The 18,561-nt window shown below is 39.5% G+C and overlaps 1 protein-coding gene across 4 annotated transcripts in view; it reads right to left on the bottom strand.

Annotated features, from left to right (window-relative positions):
* Positions 1 to 696: 696 nt before the first annotated feature.
* Positions 697 to 18,561, bottom strand: part of LOC149140382 (uncharacterized) — a 241,685-nt gene continuing 223,820 nt past the window's right edge. For all 4 annotated transcript variants that reach the window (XM_089449709.1, XM_089449710.1, XM_089449711.1 and 1 more), the window contains 8 exons: positions 4,627 to 4,796; positions 4,291 to 4,369; positions 4,063 to 4,137; positions 3,711 to 3,808; positions 3,463 to 3,570; positions 3,169 to 3,226; positions 2,842 to 3,045; positions 697 to 2,740 (listed from right to left, as the gene is read on the bottom strand). In XM_089449709.1, the coding sequence (XP_089305835.1) occupies positions 1,250 to 2,740; positions 2,842 to 3,045; positions 3,169 to 3,226; positions 3,463 to 3,570; positions 3,711 to 3,808; positions 4,063 to 4,137; positions 4,291 to 4,369; positions 4,627 to 4,796 (2,283 nt within the window). In that variant the 3' untranslated portion in view covers positions 697 to 1,249. The remainder of the gene's footprint in view (positions 2,741 to 2,841; positions 3,046 to 3,168; positions 3,227 to 3,462; positions 3,571 to 3,710; positions 3,809 to 4,062; positions 4,138 to 4,290; positions 4,370 to 4,626; positions 4,797 to 18,561) is intronic.

Here is an 18,561-nt window from a genome sequence, read left to right as displayed (position 1 = left end):
TTAATTGTTGAATAAAAAACTTCAGCATATCTTCATATTTCATTTATCGAATGGATAATTGTTGTTCAAACAGTATTTCCCGTCATATTTCTGTGACACGCTAACTTAAATGTGATCAAATTTTTGTGAGACCTTTGGGCACTTGACAGTCCAGCAGAGTCACTAACATTTTTGGTCGTGAAGACCACAGCGTTCACAAAGTATGGTGGTCCCTTTATCATATACCACCAAGTTATTGGATCCCTTGATAAGACATTACTTAGTATTATTGAAAAATAGTATGTAAATATAGTGAGGAGCAAGTTCAAAATGCTTTTAAAAAATAGAAACAGTTGTTAAAGAGCATGTTTCTTTTGCATGAAAGATTAATGACTGTTTGCATAATAGATTAATGACATGTCACAAGACCGAGGTTGAACTCGTTGGTGGAAATTCACAGGTTTACGTTAAGTAGGGCAAAACCCCCTGTAGGAGGGGATGTATGAAGTCTAAATCCATGAGAACTTAGAAGACCATCATCAGCCAAGTGAATAGGAATACCGATTTGGCAAATCGCAAAGGGTAACATCAGTAAGGCAATGAACCTGTTTATTGGTCTGGGAGCACTTAGAATAACAGTTCATATTTCAATGTAGTGAAGCCGGGATCTCCACATCCCATGTGTATTCTTCTTCTGACTTTTAAGAGAACAATGTATAATTTGAAATATGAAATTTTATTAGCTACCAAACCTGGGACATAGGAGAGCTTGAGTAAAAGCCACTATACAATGCATAGAACTGTCCATCCCCTGAATATAGGATGTTTTCTGACTTGTCTATTTTAGTAACCAAACCCAGTCAAGTAGATAGAAAAATTTGAGATGGGCAATTATCTCAGCAGTTTCTGGCCTAGGCCGACAAGTGTTCTTGTTGAACTGCTGTAATTGCACCTGATTGTCTAATGAAACATCAAAACTATATTGTATACATATAACATGCAACTCATGAGAACATATTTTTACTTTGTAGTCCCCTCTGACAGCAGACATGATTTTATCACCTGGCCAATCTCAGTTTCTATTTTCCTGGAGTCTTTTGGTATATTGTTTCTATTCCTTAACCACTCGCAATTTTTCTGCCACTATGCTCATATCCAATGATGTCTTGTGATTCTGATCACAGATCAAGCTGCTTATGTTATAGCAGGAACAGTGTAAGGGTTTTGATTCCCTGTTAAAATCTTGAATTGTAACCCAGTGAAATATGAATCATTCTGTACTTACATCCATTGCACTGGTCATTTCTAAATCTGCAGCAACAACTTCAGGATCCTTGATTGGCTTTTTTATTTGGTGTTCCGCAGGAGAAGCTACTGAATGAGCTGGATTGGTGGTTTCAAAGTATCCATTTCCTGTTCCATCTAGAACACAATCAGGTCCAGAAGTATCCATTTGGTGCTCTGAGCTTTGTATTTCCTTGTCAACAATTGTATCTGGCTGCAACTCCTCAAGCATATGGGCCTCTGAAGTGTTTTCAGGATCATTTCCAACTTGTATGACATTTGAAACCAACAAATGTGTTGTCAACCTTGAATGCTGATCAGTGTCAAAATCATCCTTACTGTTTTCTTTGTCAACATCCTGTTTCTCTGGCATATGCTCATCAGTCACATCAGATATCAAATTTTGTTTTGTCCCTTCTAAATCTATAACATTAGAACTGGCCCTCTCCTCAATTCTAACATTTTCTTGTTTATCAGCTTTTGTAGTTTCATCAACTGTTTCCGACTTTTCAGCATACATGGCTGCATGTTCAGATTTAGTTTCAACTGAAGTGACTGCAGTTTCAGCAGTTTCATTTTGTACCGAGGGGAAAGATGTATTCATGACTACAGTTTCAATATTTTGATTTTGTAACTTGGAGGGGCAAGATATATCAGTGCTTGCAATTTCAGCAATTTGATTTTGTACGTTAGAGGGGCAAGATGCATTGATGACTGCTGTTTCCACATTTATATTTTGTACGTTAGTGGGGTGCAATGTATTGACTGCAGTGCCAACATTTTGATTTTGTTCCTTGAAAAGGAAGGATGTATTTTCAGCATTTTGATTTTGTACAGTGGAGGAGCATGATGTATTAGTGAGTGCTGTTACGGTATTTTCATGTCCTACCTTTGACAGGAAAGACACACTAGTGACTGCACTTTCAGCACTTTGATCTTGCACCATAGAGGGGCAGGATGTAATAGTGACTGCAGTTATAGCATTCTGATTCTGTGCCTCGGCGGGGCAAGATGTATCTGTGACTGCAGTCCCTGCATTTTGATATTGTGCCTTGGAGGGGCAAGATGTATAAATGACTGCAGTTTCCATATTTTGACTTTGTATCGTGGAGGGGGAAGATGTATTAGTAACTGCAGATTCAGCATGTTGATTTTGTACCTTGGATGGGTGAGATGTATTAAGATGGCCACCGATTTCCCCAATACAACCTGATACTGGTTTATCTGAAGAACTGCCACCAATACTGGGTTTCGCTGAACCTGCTGACAAGACAGATGTATCACTTTTTCTCCTGGGTCTACCTCGGCCTCGCTTTACCGGTACTATTTCAGTATCTGTCACTGTCGGAAGTCTATCTGCATTTTTGGTTTTGTGGATATCTTTTCCTGAATCATGATTTTTGGGGGGCTCTGGAGGTCCAACTTGACAAAGCCTTTCAAATTCTTCTTCTGTTAACTGATCGCCATATGACCGCACCTGAGATAAAAAGCACAAGCATGTAAAATGCTGCAATACATACTCCATCAGACAGGGATAATAATACAGATAAATATTACTACCAAACCCCATCAACTAACCTCTCTGGCTCGTTTACCCCTTCCATAGTGTTGAACATCTGGGGCCAGCGAACTCCCTAGTTTCTTCCTTGCACCTGAGTTTGCAGTCTCATGTGCCTGCATGGCCATAATGAAAGGCCTCAACTCTTCTTCCCCTACCAAACGTGGAGGCATTGGCATTGAATCCCCACCATCCTTTCCTTGTATGCAGTTCAACCAGGCAGCCTGTTAGACATCATATACAAAAATTTGCTAAATCAGGCAAAATGTACCCCAATAAATGCTTGAGATGATTGACACAAATAAGAAAAGCAGTGAAGACTCTAAGACAAGTGTAGGAAGCGCAACCTGTTCCACTTCATGCCTCTTCTTATCAACAGCCTCAAAGATGTCAATCTCCTCGTCACTGCAGAATATATATTGTTTTCATGAGGGTATACTTAATAAGCATTCCTATGTTCATTCAGAAAGGTGCAAAGGCACCATTTAGCAGAAAGAAAATATGGAACTAATTTTCATTATCGACAAACCATCAACATGAACACACAAATGTCAGTCATCCATATCTGGAGATATTAAAGCTAGAAAATAAGATTAAAGAATACACAACACATTAGTCATTATTTTAGTCCTGTTGATAACCTGCGAGCTAAAATATAATTCAGAGCTTCATCATCTAGCACACCAGCAACTTCTTCTTTCTTTGACCCTCTTAAAAGACCTTCCAAGTACTCTCTTCGATCTTCTGCACTGCAGTGACACCCACAGAACTTTTCAGCATGCACTAACTCCAACAAAGATTCAGTTTCATATTACTAAACTCAACTCCTGCAGCTGCAGATAACCATATAAACTGATTTCTAAAATAGGTAATGTAAATAAGAAAAAACCTTGTGTTATTGTCAAAGAATCCAGCAGTAATGCTTTGATTCGCTACTCCAAGTTTATGCTCTGCTGCAGCCCTAACTTGTTCTTCAACACTATGAACCTAATCCAACAATATCAATCAAATAAGTAATCACATAGTAAAAAATGGACGGAGGGCATATTTTACATTTTCAAATATCAACTCATGCAAGAAGTGATTATTGTGCTCAAACTTAGATTACGCTCTTGATATTACAGTCGAATTGGTAATTTCAATGTGATGGTACATATGACTTCTCACCAGCTTGTCTGATTTTGCTACATAAGATCTTTGGAAATGGTTTTATAAAATAGCAAGAGACAAATCTATGTTACCGTTTCTAAACGTAGCACAAGTACATCACGCTTTTGACCAATCCTATGAGCCCTTGCTTGTGCCTGTAAATCGACCTGAAATGTAAACAATATAATCTGATCAAAAATGTGCAATGTGGTGTTTCAGACTTAGTGTGAGTACTATTTGAACCTCAATATAGGAAAAAACAAAATCACTAGAATCATAAATGGAACAAATTATTGCCCTCATTCTTCATCTTTTCCAACCTGAGGATTCCAGTCAGTGTCAAATATGATGACTGTATCAGCAGCTTGCAGATTTATTCCAACACCTCCTGCTCGGATGCTGCAGAGAAATGGATCAAATTTTAGGAGTTTCTGAAAAATTAAAATATTCCAAAATCTAGATTCTAACTATAAAAACAAGATTTATTATTTGCTTGGATCTGCACTCCTTAACTGAATGCAACAAAAATACCAATGCATCAATATAAACTCCAAAAAAAGCACTCTATCACTGCATATATAAATTAGAAGTATAAAGCATAACCATCGATTTGTATATGGTATTTTGTAATCAAGAAGAACAAGCATGCAAGATACCTGAGTAGAAATAAGAATGCATCAGAATCAGGTCTGTTGAACTGCTCAATGAGGGCTCCTCTGTCGACTCCAGAAGTGTGACCATCCAGGCGAAGATAACGATAACATTTCAATGTCAGGTAGTCTTCCATCACATCTAATAACCGGGTCATTGTTGAGAAAAGCAATACCTGCAAGTCACAATCAGAAGTAAGACAAATTTAGTTACTTCTAATAAGGCCAAAATCTCCCTAAGTAGCATGGATGAATCTTCAATGAAAGTTTCCCTGCACATCCTTTGATTGATAAATTGTCATGGATATTCCACTAGACAGCTTCTCACAATAGGTCTTACCAGTTACAGCAAAATAATATGAAGTTATCTTCTATTTTAAAGTGTTTAGTTCCAATTACAAATGTAATATTATAAATATAGCTCTCAAAACACTGAAATGAACTAAGAAATTAAGAATATAAAAGAGAAGCTACAACAATAAAAAGAACACACCGTCAACACAATCAACACAAGATGCACCTTGGGAAACCAAATATGGAATAAACAACAAGAATATGAGGATTGTGCCTTGCTCTTTTGTTCTCAAATATAAAATGCAAAATACAAAAAAAGATGGAATCATAATGGAGTGACAACAGACACTGCACCTTAAATCACTACTATAGTGTCTTCCACTTTCTCTGTTTTGCTCAAAATATGACTCCTTTGCTCTACTTATCTATGAAACAAAAAATCAACATAATAGGAATGGGAAGCCCTTCATTTCTTGGAGTTCAATATTTAACACATCCTGCTAGTTGTCTAGGGTTACAGTTAGGTTTATTGCATGCCCCAACTTTGGATTAGGTTAGGGTTTTGAACCCTCTAGAATCTTCTCAAAAGTCCATACATGACTAACTTCACAATGCACATGCATGAAAAATGAGCATTAGCATGGCATCCACTTGGTATTGCAGTGGTCGAAGCATAGGTCAATTTGCAGGATGTATAACTTCCTCATGCAAACCTTGACGAAGGTGCTCTTTGGACCATTTGAGAGCTTTCAACAAGTAGAACATCAAAGCACTGCAAACATTTGCAATTTTTTGATCCAGAAAATGATCATTAATGCACAAAATAGAGTCCAAAAAATTTAGGGCCATGAATCACCAAAATAAAATCTACCCCATAGTTTGAGAAAAACGTGTTCAAAACATGAACATCCAAAAATTAGGAAATGGGGATATGCAAATTATATTGAAATTTTGAAAGAAAACATTTAAACTTTAACTATTAACACTATAATTTAGAATGCAGATACATATTCAAAAATAAATGAGCAAGTGCCAAGGCCCAAGAACATTTAAATGAGAAACATAAAATAAATAAAGGGACAACTTCTTTTATAAGAAATCTTTTATCTTTAAAGGCTTCTGGAAATCTTTGAAAAAGTATTTTAAAAACATAATAACTAAGCAATATTTTTTTTAAACAATTAAAAGGGCAAATTGGACCATATCAGCCCACTATACAACTGCAGATACATGTTGTACAGTGTTACAAACCAAAATGGGTAACCCTATAGGAGAAAACTATTCTCCTACTGGAAAAGCTAGCCAGCAAACAGCCGTATGCATTTGCTCATTGATGATGATATATGTTAGTTTCCTTAGCCATCTGCACCAGTCATGCACCTCTTACCATCTGGCATTCCTCTAGAATGAAGGTGGGCTACCACTCAACAGGTACATTGATTATTTTGCAATCGAGTGCTTTTGTTTAATGTTTTGGGCATTTAGTAAATAAAGCAGTGATCTGGATGATTGACTGATCTTACCAAAGGAGTTAATCTTTAACCCTAGTCCAAGTGACCTCCCCCTGTAGCCTTAGGGTTAAAGGAGGGACACTACTTGGAAAACTTGGATTGAAGTAGTCTCTCCATTTTCCTTTTCCATACTTAACATTTTCCATGTCACATTATTCCCTTTGATATCATCTCCATTCTTCGGGTTGTGGAGGTTTGCCGTTACACCAAAACCCGCAGGTTTTGGTAAACGTAACAAACAGTGACTAGGATCCCCAGGGTGGAAATTACGGATTCTATAGAGGTGTGGTGATTCTTCCAACACCCCCCCTCAAATGCAACTCGGGGGAATCGAACCTGGGTCCAAGCTCTGATACCATGTGGAGGTTTGTCGTTACACCAAAACCCGCAGGTTTTGGTAAACGTAACAAACAGTGACTAGGATGCCCAGGGTGGAAATTACGGATTCTATAGAGGTGCGGTGATTCTTCCAACACGGGTTAGCTATCATCAATTCATTGGGATTTGGCATTCACATATCCGCATCTTTGAGTCGGGTCGGAGAACATTGCCTTGGAGGTTAATGCAGCTAAAAGAATGAAAAAACATAAGATGACCATAATGAAAGAAAAAGAAAAGTCAAAATGCAAAATATGGTCAGGACATAAGTTAGCGCGTGGGCAGAAGCCTAGCATGAGCTCTACGCCTCTCATTAGCCATCACTCGATTCTTAAGCAAACCCTTGCAGGTCCCAACCCTGATGAGCGATAAACTACCTCACCTTAAGAGTTAAAACAAATGCCATATCATAAAGAGAAATCTTTGATCCTTGAGCTATGCACCAAATAAAAATCATTATCAAAAATAAATAAAAGGAAAACTAGAGAGGTGGAAAAAGCAAGCCAATCAAAAGGAACCCTTATAGGTCCCAACCCTGATGAGCGATAAACTACCTCACCTTAAGAGTTAAAACAAATGCCATATCATAAAGAGAAATCTTTGATCCTTGAGCTATGCAACAAAGAAAAAGCATTATAAAAATAAATAAAAGGCAAACCAGAGAGGTGGAAAAAGCAAGCCAAAAGGGGTAACTCATGCCTCCTGATTGCTCCCTCCATTACATCTACACACTTAGGATGTGGACTCTCATTAGTTGGAACCTGACCGTGGCACTTGGCCATGAAGTCCTTTCACTCCATTTCCACCTACTTTCACTAACACCTATGGATTGAAGGGCTGACCTTGGAGATGCCACCTCGCCTTAGGGGCTAGAAGCATCTACTAGGGTCAACTACTTAGCCACCCCTACAAAGGTAGGGAACTTTTTTACGAGACTTGGTCTAGTTAGATATTTGAAGGTGATCCCAGTTTGAAGTATTAATATGCCCTTAACACTTAAGTATGATCCACTTAGATGCATTTATGATCTTAGTCTCTAATGAATGGTTGTTTTCACTTGAGTTTGAGATGGTTTCACTAGGTGATCTAAAGCAGTTGAACCCTTGAGGGCACCCTACTCCAGATGATGCTCAAGCCATATTACACTCCCAGAGTATGATGATCTAGCAGATGCAACATTTCCCCTTTATAGCAGACCATTGGGCACTTTAATGATCTGAGCACCCCCAGATGCCAGAATACTGAACTTCGCTTGCTTGGCATGGAGGATTCTTAATGGTGTACCAATGTACCTAAGAATGCCCCCAAGCTAGCCTTAACATTAATTGATGGGCATACTTTGATTTAGAGCCCAAATGAGGATGGTCATCCCCCACGATGATTGAGGAGGGATTGTTGCACCTGATAGAGCCCCATCATTGGAGACAAAGAGCACGATGTTGTCTACTTAACACTCATGGAGATGATGCGAGGCAACCACAGCTCGATTTTGGACACATGGAGATGCTTTGAGGCTTGATTTAAGAACCTTCCATCAAATTGAGAATGATCGTGATGCTTGGAGAGCTTTGTATCATTTCCAATGCATTGATGGAGCATTTTGAGCCATAAAAGAGCATGATATCATCCATTTTAGAGGGGCTTACATCTCACATCTGTGGGCTTCTATTGGCATATTTTATTGTTGAGCTAGTGGGCTGGCTTGTAACCCAATTTTACTTTGTCTACTCAAAAATCAAACTTGTGTATGGGCTTGCAATCAATAAGTAGAGGGGATCAACCTCATATAAGTAAAGGATCACCTCTATCATTTGTTCATCATAACGTTTGCAGATTTCCGCCTCTCTAGAAGAGACTCGACTTACTTTGTTGTACTTCGCTACTTGTGGACATGTGATCATATGTGGATTTTGGCTATTGGAGACTAGATTTTGTTGTGGAGACATCATTTTGGGATTCAAAGAAGGCATGTTCTTGGATATTGTTGAAGAAAAAGGTACCAAGGAGGTGTTTCCTAGTGCATTTGCCTTTTTTCCTAGGTAAACACTTTAAAACACCTTTTTAGCATGCGACTTTATGAGTTATATTAAAGTCATGATAAAGTGATTTTATAAAGTACCTTATGTACTATGTACTTTTAACATTAAAGCCACTTTATGTTTTAAAGTTATCTTTATGTGGAGAAAAAGTACATGGTACAAAATATAAAGTGATAAAGTTGTTGAAGAATCTAAGGCATGCATAATTAAGATGATTCTTTGTTACATGATAACAATTTGTGAAAACATTTAAACAATTTATATTAGCTTGATGGTTACTTCATTATCAGTATGTTTGTTAGCTTCATCAAACTGCTATCAAAAACAAAAGAGACAAGAACACAAATGTTTTGGCTTTCTGTCAGCGCCAAAACCTCTCCCGCTTGGAGAGGAAAACCCACGCGTAAATTCTTCTTATAGAGATTCCATTGACGAACACCAAGACCATGACCCTTGACACACTCTACCTCTCCAAGACCAAGATATCAATCCTCTCCCTTGAGCACTGCTGAGATCATCATCTTGTTGCTCCTCTGACACCATTGATAACTTCATTGCGGTAGCAATATCATTAAGTTCATCATTGTTACATCATGGATGACTTTAGGATCTCTGCATCATGATGGCACTTCACTGCACTGCTTCTTTCATCCTACATGGATTGTAATACTTCTTGTGATCCTTGACTGAGGTTGTAACCATGTTATAACAGAGGTACCTTACTGTACCTCATCCGAGATTTCACACCTCCGAGAAGGACATTCTAGACTGTCTTCTAGAATATGAATCTCTGCTTCATTCATGACTGCACCTAGTCATCGAGATCCTGCACCCAAATCTGTAGACATGCCGAGACTGCAGTAACATCTTCAGGATTAGACCAAGTAAGATCTCCTTATATATATATAGATTCATTTATTGTCACTGTAGTGAGAGCATTATTCTAAGTCTGCCATGCGTATGAGATCTTATCACTGTATTTCCAATACTGTGCTTGAAGATTACAGAGATACCATACCATATGGTTTCCTTTCATTCATCCAAGAATAATCTGGACTGCTCCTTCAACTTACAAGTATGCCGACAGGGTGACAAGCCTTGGTCCTCTTGCTCATTGTACCCATCCGAGGAGGCAGCTTGAACCATTAGACATGCCTTACCTCAATGCGGATCTGACTGCAGCTATTGACTGCGGCTCCTTGACCTTGACTGCAGCTCCATCAACCCTTATTGCAGCTCCAGCGACCTTGACTGCGGCTCCATTACTTTGATTGCGGCTCCTTCAACCCTTACTACGGCTCCATTACTTTGACTGTGACTCCTTCAACCCTTACTGCGGATCGAACAACCTTGACTGTGACTCCATTACTTTGATTGTGGCTCCATTACCCTGACTGCGGCTTCATTACCCTTGACTGCAGCTTCCTTATGAGAAGATCTTAGAGGTATATGTGAATTCTTTCTTTCCCATTTGTGGATACCCCAACAGGGTATTTATAGTGGTTGTGTACATATAATTGAGCCGACATTACCTTATGAACCGACATGTCTATGCTTCAAGCCAACATGACATATATTAATACATTTAATTTATTTATTTGAGCCGACATGATCATTTCTTTCTTGCTTTGCTTGCAGACTTCGGAAGGCTTGATTTGAGGCGTTGATTTTGGTCTTGGAGGGCTTCTACGCTTGTTGAAGACTTGTATACATTTACATGGACTCATGACATGATTCTTTGACATAAAAATAAATCCTAAAGACATCAAGAAGTCTTTTACCTAGAGACACTTCTTGCTTATGAAACCCATATAGCAAGATTACAAAAATAATTTATTTCCTTGAATTTGCATCTCCAATTCACATTGCCTCCTCCCTTCACCTTGCTACTTAGCCCATCCTCTCTTGTGACATATTTCCACAAGGAATATTTCTTAATGTCACCTTTAGGAGGAAATCTTCCCTCAACATTACTTGCAATGGAGGGAATACTTGCAGCAGACTCTGATGAAATTGGGGGAGGAGGGGCGTCTCCAATGGGGACATTCTTCCCCTTACCTGTTGCCCTTGATTGAGCCATGAATACTGTAAAAAAAATAAACAAAACATGCACAAAAATAGAGAGGAAAAGCACTTACATGTTGCTTGAATCTCCTTGAAAACACTCCACACCCTTTTCTCCTTGCTCCAAACTCCTCATAGCAAAACCCACAGCCCAACTATTGCAAAAAAGATGAGTGAAAATGATGCAAAGAAGAGGGATTTTTGCCCTTTTATGGCCGTGCAGGTCCCTTTTTCTGGATTCGTGTCCAGAAATCGGGACACGATCCAGATTCGATCCTGTCCCAATTGGACACGAATTGGCACGAATCGTGTCCGATTCGCTGATACAGGACACATCGGCCTGTTAGAAAAAATCCAATTTCAGAGGAGCTTAGGTACATTCCTTTTGTAAGAATGAGTACATTCCTTTATTGGAATAGGTATGTCCTCCCTAATTAAGAGGGAGAGATAGACATACCATTCTTGTCTTCACTTGGGAAGACAAAATGGAGGATTGGGTAAGCATTTAGCATCTTATGCTCTTTGAGGATGTATTAAGGAATCCAAGATAAGAGTAGTCGTTGACGACCGATATTCTTTGAGGATTGGAAATCCAAGATAAGAATAGTCTCAGTGGAACACACCCTGAGAACCCGAGTGGGGTATGTTCTAAGGGACACAATGATAAGGGTGTCTATACATCATTGGTCTCCCTGGCATTGTGCTCAAATCTCGTGGAGAGATAGGGTTGTTAGTCAAGGCCTTGCTATGTGACAATGCTGATTAATAAGATGCTATACATATGGGTTACCAATCTAACTCTTCTTATGAGAAATTCTTCAAATTGAGAATGACCAAGTACCATTATGAATACCTCCCTAGTTAAGAGGGAGTGTTGAAAAGTAACTAGCTTCGATCTTCATAATCACATGTGTAATTATGATTTAATCTAATTGCTGAAAAGAAAGAAAAATAAATTTATGTAATGCTTGTCTCATGGTTTTCATGAGCAAGGAATTTTATTTTAGTAATTGCTCCCATTGTGAGCTTTAAGGATTGGGTCATCTAGTCATAAAAGTCAAATTTAGTCAACGTCATGTATGAAGGACCCTACTTGGGCATGAGACACTTGTATATGAGTCAATAGAAGTGTCAAACAACCCTCCAAGACAAGCACAAGCATCCTCCTACAGGTCGGCTTCAAAGAAATAATAAAATATTCATAAAAAGAACATGTCAGTTCACCGAAAGTCATGTCCGCTAGTTATAGACACTTAGACAAACCCTAATCTCAGAACACAAAGAAATTCAGTGTCGGAGAGTGTGAAGTGACAGTGTCAGTGTGCCATTAACAATTGCAGAAATTGGCAGTAACGACGCCGAGAAAGAGCACCTATTAGAGAAGTGTGTACAAGTTAAGTACAGGTCGAGAAAAGTGAAGGAGGAGGGACTAGAAGACATGATTGTTTTGGGCTAAAAATATATCCACTGTTGCACAATTGCAGATCTATAAATTGGCAGTAACGACGCCGAGAAAGAGACCTATAAAATTGTAGTAAGAAGGTCGAGAAAGTCGAAGTTGAAGACCTATAGATTATAGCAAGGAGGCAGAGAAAGTAATAGCAAGAAAAGGGTTTGACTATTGTTGACTCGAGGAAGAGGAAGAAAGCTTGGTGGCTTGGTCTTCGAGTGGCAACTAGGTCAAGGGTCTTGGTCTTGGTATTCATCAATTCGAATCTCTATAAGAAGAAGAATTTGTTCGGGTTTTCCTCTCAAAGAGTGAGAGGTTTTGGCCCTAGCTGATAGCCTATATTCTATGTCTCTTGTCTCTTTATGGTTTATACATTGGTAGCTATTTGATGAAGAAGAACACTAATAACCTAAATAAAAGAAGATCCTAATCTAAAGAAGTAAAAATCACTCACAAGCAGTTACTAATAGAAGAGAAATCACTTAATTGATATGCCCTAGATTTCTCAACAACTTGCTTTACCTCCCATAAGTTCTTCTCCTGAAACTCGCACTGGCTAGACTAACAAGTCTACCACTGCCTTTTGTTGCTAGAAATCACAGCCTCCTTTCCAGTGATTGGAAAATTGGAAACCCTCTGACAAAGACTGAAAATTTCCTCTTCTGTGAGCTTTTCTCTTCCTACCAAGGGTAGATCTGCAACTGCAAACCCTTGTTGCAAGTCTTAACACCTAGATGCAAATTTCATGAACTGCTCACAAGAACCCTCTATCCGGCAAATCCATTGCCTGCTACTACAGATCTGAGGCAAATTGAGCTCTTCCTTCACTCTGAACAAGAAATCAATTTCTATCTCTGCTACTCGCACTACCTGGCCGACCTGCGCAAGATCTAGAGAAAGTGCTTAAGATCTCCCACTAAAACTGCACGGTCTCTCTTCATTTCGCCTCTAAGCCTTTGATCTGATCAACTTTCTTTGATTCCATGTGAAATTTCCACAAATGTACTTGGATATTTATCTTCGAACTCTTAGCAATTTGTGTGTCTTCTGTAATTTATTTACGACAAATAACGATAAATTCACTGATGCATTCTTCATAATAAAAACGTTGCAAAATTATAAAATCAGGAATAGAGAAATAGATGCACACACATAAAAATAGACACCAATATTTTTGGGCTAAAAGTCCTCGGAAAAATCCCTAAGGGAAAATCAGTGCAACAAATGAGGCTTTATTTTATTATGCAGCAAATTTAGATAACTACAACTGTTAGCCTTCCTGGCTTAGCGCCAACATTTTTTCTCAACTAGAAAATATATAGGAAAAATATTTTCCCTCATAGCAACTCTCCTAGCCCCTCCTCAATAAGCTCACACTTCCCAACTAATTCGCACAATTCGACTGGAAATGTGCACTGCCTGCTTTGGTAAGTTCGATCTGCCTCCAAAACTCCTCTAGATGAGTCGTCTTGCCTATCTCTGTCTCTAGAAATAATTTGCTAACCCTCCCAAGACTTGATTTGGGCACTAGAAACTAAATTGATCCCTCTCCCAACAACTCGCACTGGCAAACTGCGCAACTCGCACTATAGAATTCAACCTCCCGACTTCATAATTCGGCCTTCCTTCCTTAACACTGGAAACTAGAAATCCACCTGAGGATTTCTCTGGAAATTCTCCTTGTTGTGAACCCTTGCTACTTTCCTTGGCTTCAATTATGCCCTTGCTGAAGACTGCAAACTAGGTAGCTCACTCTGCCTTTCACTAATCAACTGATGCTCAATGTGTCTCTATCCATCCCTTCGAACTGCTCTTATAATCTCTCGTTGAGTCTTCAACGACAATGATTGAATCTCCATCAATGGCTAAGATCAATAAGACTTCATCAATAGAAGTCTCTAGAGAAATCTCGAACATCCTTAATTTATTAACTTTAATTTACCACTCTAACTAAGCTGAACTTAGGAAATAATTTAATTATGGCAGATTAATTTAATTAAAGTGTTTCCCAAGCTTATCACGTGAAACCTTTTCTGGGTTTTGGAGATCTAGTGTTCCTTAACCTCTTAGCATCATCTGAGACTAGAACACATGTTCGATGCTACACAAACTAACAATCCCTCTTAGTAAGGAAGGTGTTCTCCGCTATACCCATCTGTTCTCTGAAACAAACAAACTTAGCTTTCCCTATAGCTTTAATGGGTATATTTGCAACATGTTGCTCTGTGGGAACATGTTGTTGCTGGACTGCTCCACGCTACTAATGTCTCAATTCTGTCGTACCTCCTTTCTTCGCATCTCAACTAATCTAACTCCCTGTCACTGGAAATCACTATGAAGAAGTGAACCAGCAAACATTGTCCATCAACCACTACGCATACACGTCTTTACCTGCTACTAACTATAGCTGAATCAATATCTAATCTACTGTGTCAACTATCCGTTGAGTCTTTGACTACAACTAGTTATGCACCGCCTTCTGAGCATCTAGTTGCACCCAACTAACTCTGCAACTGCCTCTCAAGTATCAAACTACAACTAGCAATGCACTATCCCACCAGATGTGACTAGGCCTCCCTGACTCTTTGATCCCCCTGCTACTTTGACTATCGGCTCCCATAGCAAAGGTCTTGATCCATGTGAACAACAACTGGATCTAGACTTCCTATTGCTCACCAATGGACCCTACCCATACTGGTAATCTGAAGCATCATGCTCCCCCTCCATATTGAGGTATCGTTGCTATCAATCCGAATTCCTCCAATTTAGAGGTCAACATGTTAATCTCTACCAAAATTGTTGTTTGATACCCCTTGTCCTTCTTCCTCTTTGGACATTGGTGACGTAGTGACCAAACTCCCCACATCTGAAGCACTTGACCTTCAACAAGTCTTTATTCTTCTTCTCTCCTCCTTTTTAGTCTTGTCCCTGACTGGGACCCTTCTTCATTTTTCCCTATCCTGCAAGGGCTACATTTTCTTCTTCCTTCTCCACCTTCGGTCCCTTGCCACTATTGTTGATAGCACCTTCTGCTAAACTGAGCCTTAGCTCCTCCTGAGTGAAGTTACTCCATAGGCGTTCCCAATCTAGCAGCTCCAATGATCCCCTAAACAATGGGTCACCATTCCTTGGTAAACCCGTTTAGTGTTGTCTGCACCAGTTCACTATTTGTTGGGTTTTCTCCAACAACTGCAAGCTCATCTCAGACTCCCTAAATCCTAGTGAGATAGGAAGTTACGCATTCACCCTTCTGCATCTTGGTCGTTATCAGCTTCTCCTTGAGAATTATTTTGCGATTCTCAGATGGATCTAGGTACAACTTCACAATGACCTCCCACATTTCCTTTGTCATAATCGATCTCTGCAATATGTGGGACACTATGATCCCATACCTCATCTAGGACCATCCTCTTTGCTTTGGCCATATCCTTCTTGTAATCGAGATACTAGATAGGTTTTGTCGGTTCAACTACAACTATTGTCACAAAATCCTTCAGACCATGCTCATCCAAAAGGAACTTCATTTTGGCCTTCCAGACACCAAAGTTTGAGGCTTTGTCAAGTTTGTCTTGATCTCTAAGTCATGTTGCGGCCATCTTTATGAAACTCAAATAAACAGGGGAACTATCTACTAGAAATCTCCTTCTCCTTCCGGTAAATCGACCTTCTCTCTGCTACATGCACTCCCTCAGGAATGTGCAGGTATACTTCTGCACTTGCCTTTGATGCCCTTCTCGAAACTCACACTGCATGTTCTTCTACTGTGTAACTTGTTGTACCTCCCAAAAGTCCTCTTCTTGAAACTCGCACTCACTAGACTAACAAGTTTGTTACCACCTTCTGCTGCTGGAAATCACGTTGAACTAACAAGTTTGTTACTGCCTTTTGTTGCTAGAAACCCTCTCAGAAATACTCAAAATTTCCTCCTTTGTGCACTTTTCTCTTCTTGCCCTTTGCAGATCTGCAAACACACAGGTCTACTTTGCGAATTTCCTAATTTTCTCACCAAAACCCTCTATCCAGCAAATCCACTACTTGCTACTACAGATCTAAGGAAAATCGAGCTTTTCCTTCACTCTAAACCCATGTGGAAACCCACGTGGCAATGACAGAGAGTTGAGCACTAGAGAGGTTGGGTGGTTATGTCGCAGATGTTGTGAAAATTGGGTCATTTAGCTACAAGGAGGCTACTAGTCAGCTAATATGGAGGGATGCCATGGTGGAGCATGCCTCCATCATCAAGAATGATGTGTGGAAGATAGTGTCTAGACTTGAAGGGAAGTTAGTGGTGACTTCTAGGCGGCTCTACAAGATCAAACATGTTGCGGACGACAGCACGGAGAAGTTCAAAGCTCGTTTTTTGGCACGGGGGTTCTCACAGGTAGAGGCAATTAACTATGAGGAGACCTTCACACCAGTTACTCGTTATACCTCTATTAGAGCAGTGATATCTATAGCAGCAAAGATGGGTCAGAAGATTCACCAAATGGATGTGAAGACCGCTTTTCTCAATGGGGTGTTACAGGATGAGGTAAATATTGAGCATCGACAGGGCTTTGAGGTGCATGGGATGTTGAAGTTCCTATTTTTCCTTAGTTAGAAACCCTTCATGCACTTTTTCTGATTTATTCCTACCTACTTGTTATTTTTCTTTAACAAGTTATTTATAAAGTAAATACTAAAAATAAACACTAGTGCATGCTCAACATATTACAAATCAGCAAATAAAAGAAACAAGAACAAACACACCACATGACACCATTATTTTTGGACCAATGTCCCTGGAAAAACCCAATGCAGGAAAACCGGTGCAGCTATCTGATGGTTTTCTTATTAAGCAATATCAAAGTACAATCTGGGTGTCAAAACTGGCCTACCCAACAGAGAATTTCCTTAGCAGCTATACCTCGTAGTTTGAGAGAAATCTCCTAACTGAAACCCTGGAAAATCCATCCAGCAGCTCCTCAACACAAAACTGCTCTACAACCCCAGCGTCTGCCCAATCTAGACTGCGCCAGCCCCTCTCTGTCTCACGTTGGCCCTGCGTCTGCCTCCGGAGGCCCATTGTTTTAAGGCCGGGTTGATTCGAGCCAATACCTTTTTCTATGACCCGGCCTTTGGAACGATTCGACTGGCCGAGTCAGCCATGACTCAGCCGAGTCATTGAATGACTCGGCAACTCGGCCGTTTCCGTTATGACTCGGCCGAGTCACAAAAAAACGCCCAGCATCATGTCAAACTGCAATTTAATAAAATTTTAAAGGATTTTTAAATTGTTTTTTGGTTGGTTTGGACTCCAAGCAATTATAAATTTTCATGGTAATGTTAAATTCTTAAAGTAAAAGTGACATTCTCCTTAATCTTCATTTTCATCCTTTTACTTAAATTTTTAACATTACCATGAAATGACTCAAGATGTTTGAGAGTGGTTTTGGCCTCATTGGATTTCATATGGAGAAAGTAGAATTTTAGATTTCATTCAAAATCCAGCAGACTTATCAGTTTTCCAGGGTTTCAGGATTGGAGGATTGCAATGTTTCCATTGAATTTTGTCATGTATTAGGGTATGGATTCTGGAACTCGTATTTAATCAAGAGCACCAATCCCTCTATGTACCTTGATGTTAGTGACATTGGTTGTCGAACTCCTCTAGGATTCGCTCCCAAACCAAGAGCTTCTCAAAATGTCGCTCCCACTCCCGTTTTCGCTCTCGCTCCCCACTTTCGCTCCTACTCCCAAGTAACACTGAGCCAGATGATGTTGGCAACTCTAGCAGTAGCCAGTAGTACTGGTCACAGAGTTTTGTTGTAGAGGCCATTTATAGCCTCCTTGGTTATGTGTTTTTGTTTTGATCTCTATATCATCATCGTGTATGTATTGGACAATGTACTGGGTGCCATTTTGATATAATGGATATATTCATGAGCCTACTTTGATCATATGTTGTCTTCTATCTATATTCTAATGCTGTGTGTTTGGAAACATGAATGAAAATCTTTAAAATTATGTGTTTTTATAAAAAATAAATATTTAATGTATTTTTTACAAGGACCGAGTCATTGAAATCGAGCCGGCCGAGTTGATACCGAGTCGGAGTCAGAGTCGGAGTCAACCCTCAGCCGAGTCGAAGTCGGAGTCGGAGTTTTAAAACATTGCGGAGGCCTTGCGTCAGCTTTCTGGGCCTCTACGTCAGACACATTGGCCT

The sequence above is a fragment of the Pinus tabuliformis genome, chromosome X (genome assembly GCF_031772625.1).
Source record: "Pinus tabuliformis cultivar Carrire ecotype Pingquan chromosome X, CPIR1, whole genome shotgun sequence".
Taxonomy (NCBI): Eukaryota; Viridiplantae; Streptophyta; class Pinopsida; order Pinales; family Pinaceae; genus Pinus; species Pinus tabuliformis.
Note: the sequence above shows the minus strand (reverse complement) of the source record. Positions and strands in the feature narration are given on the sequence as shown.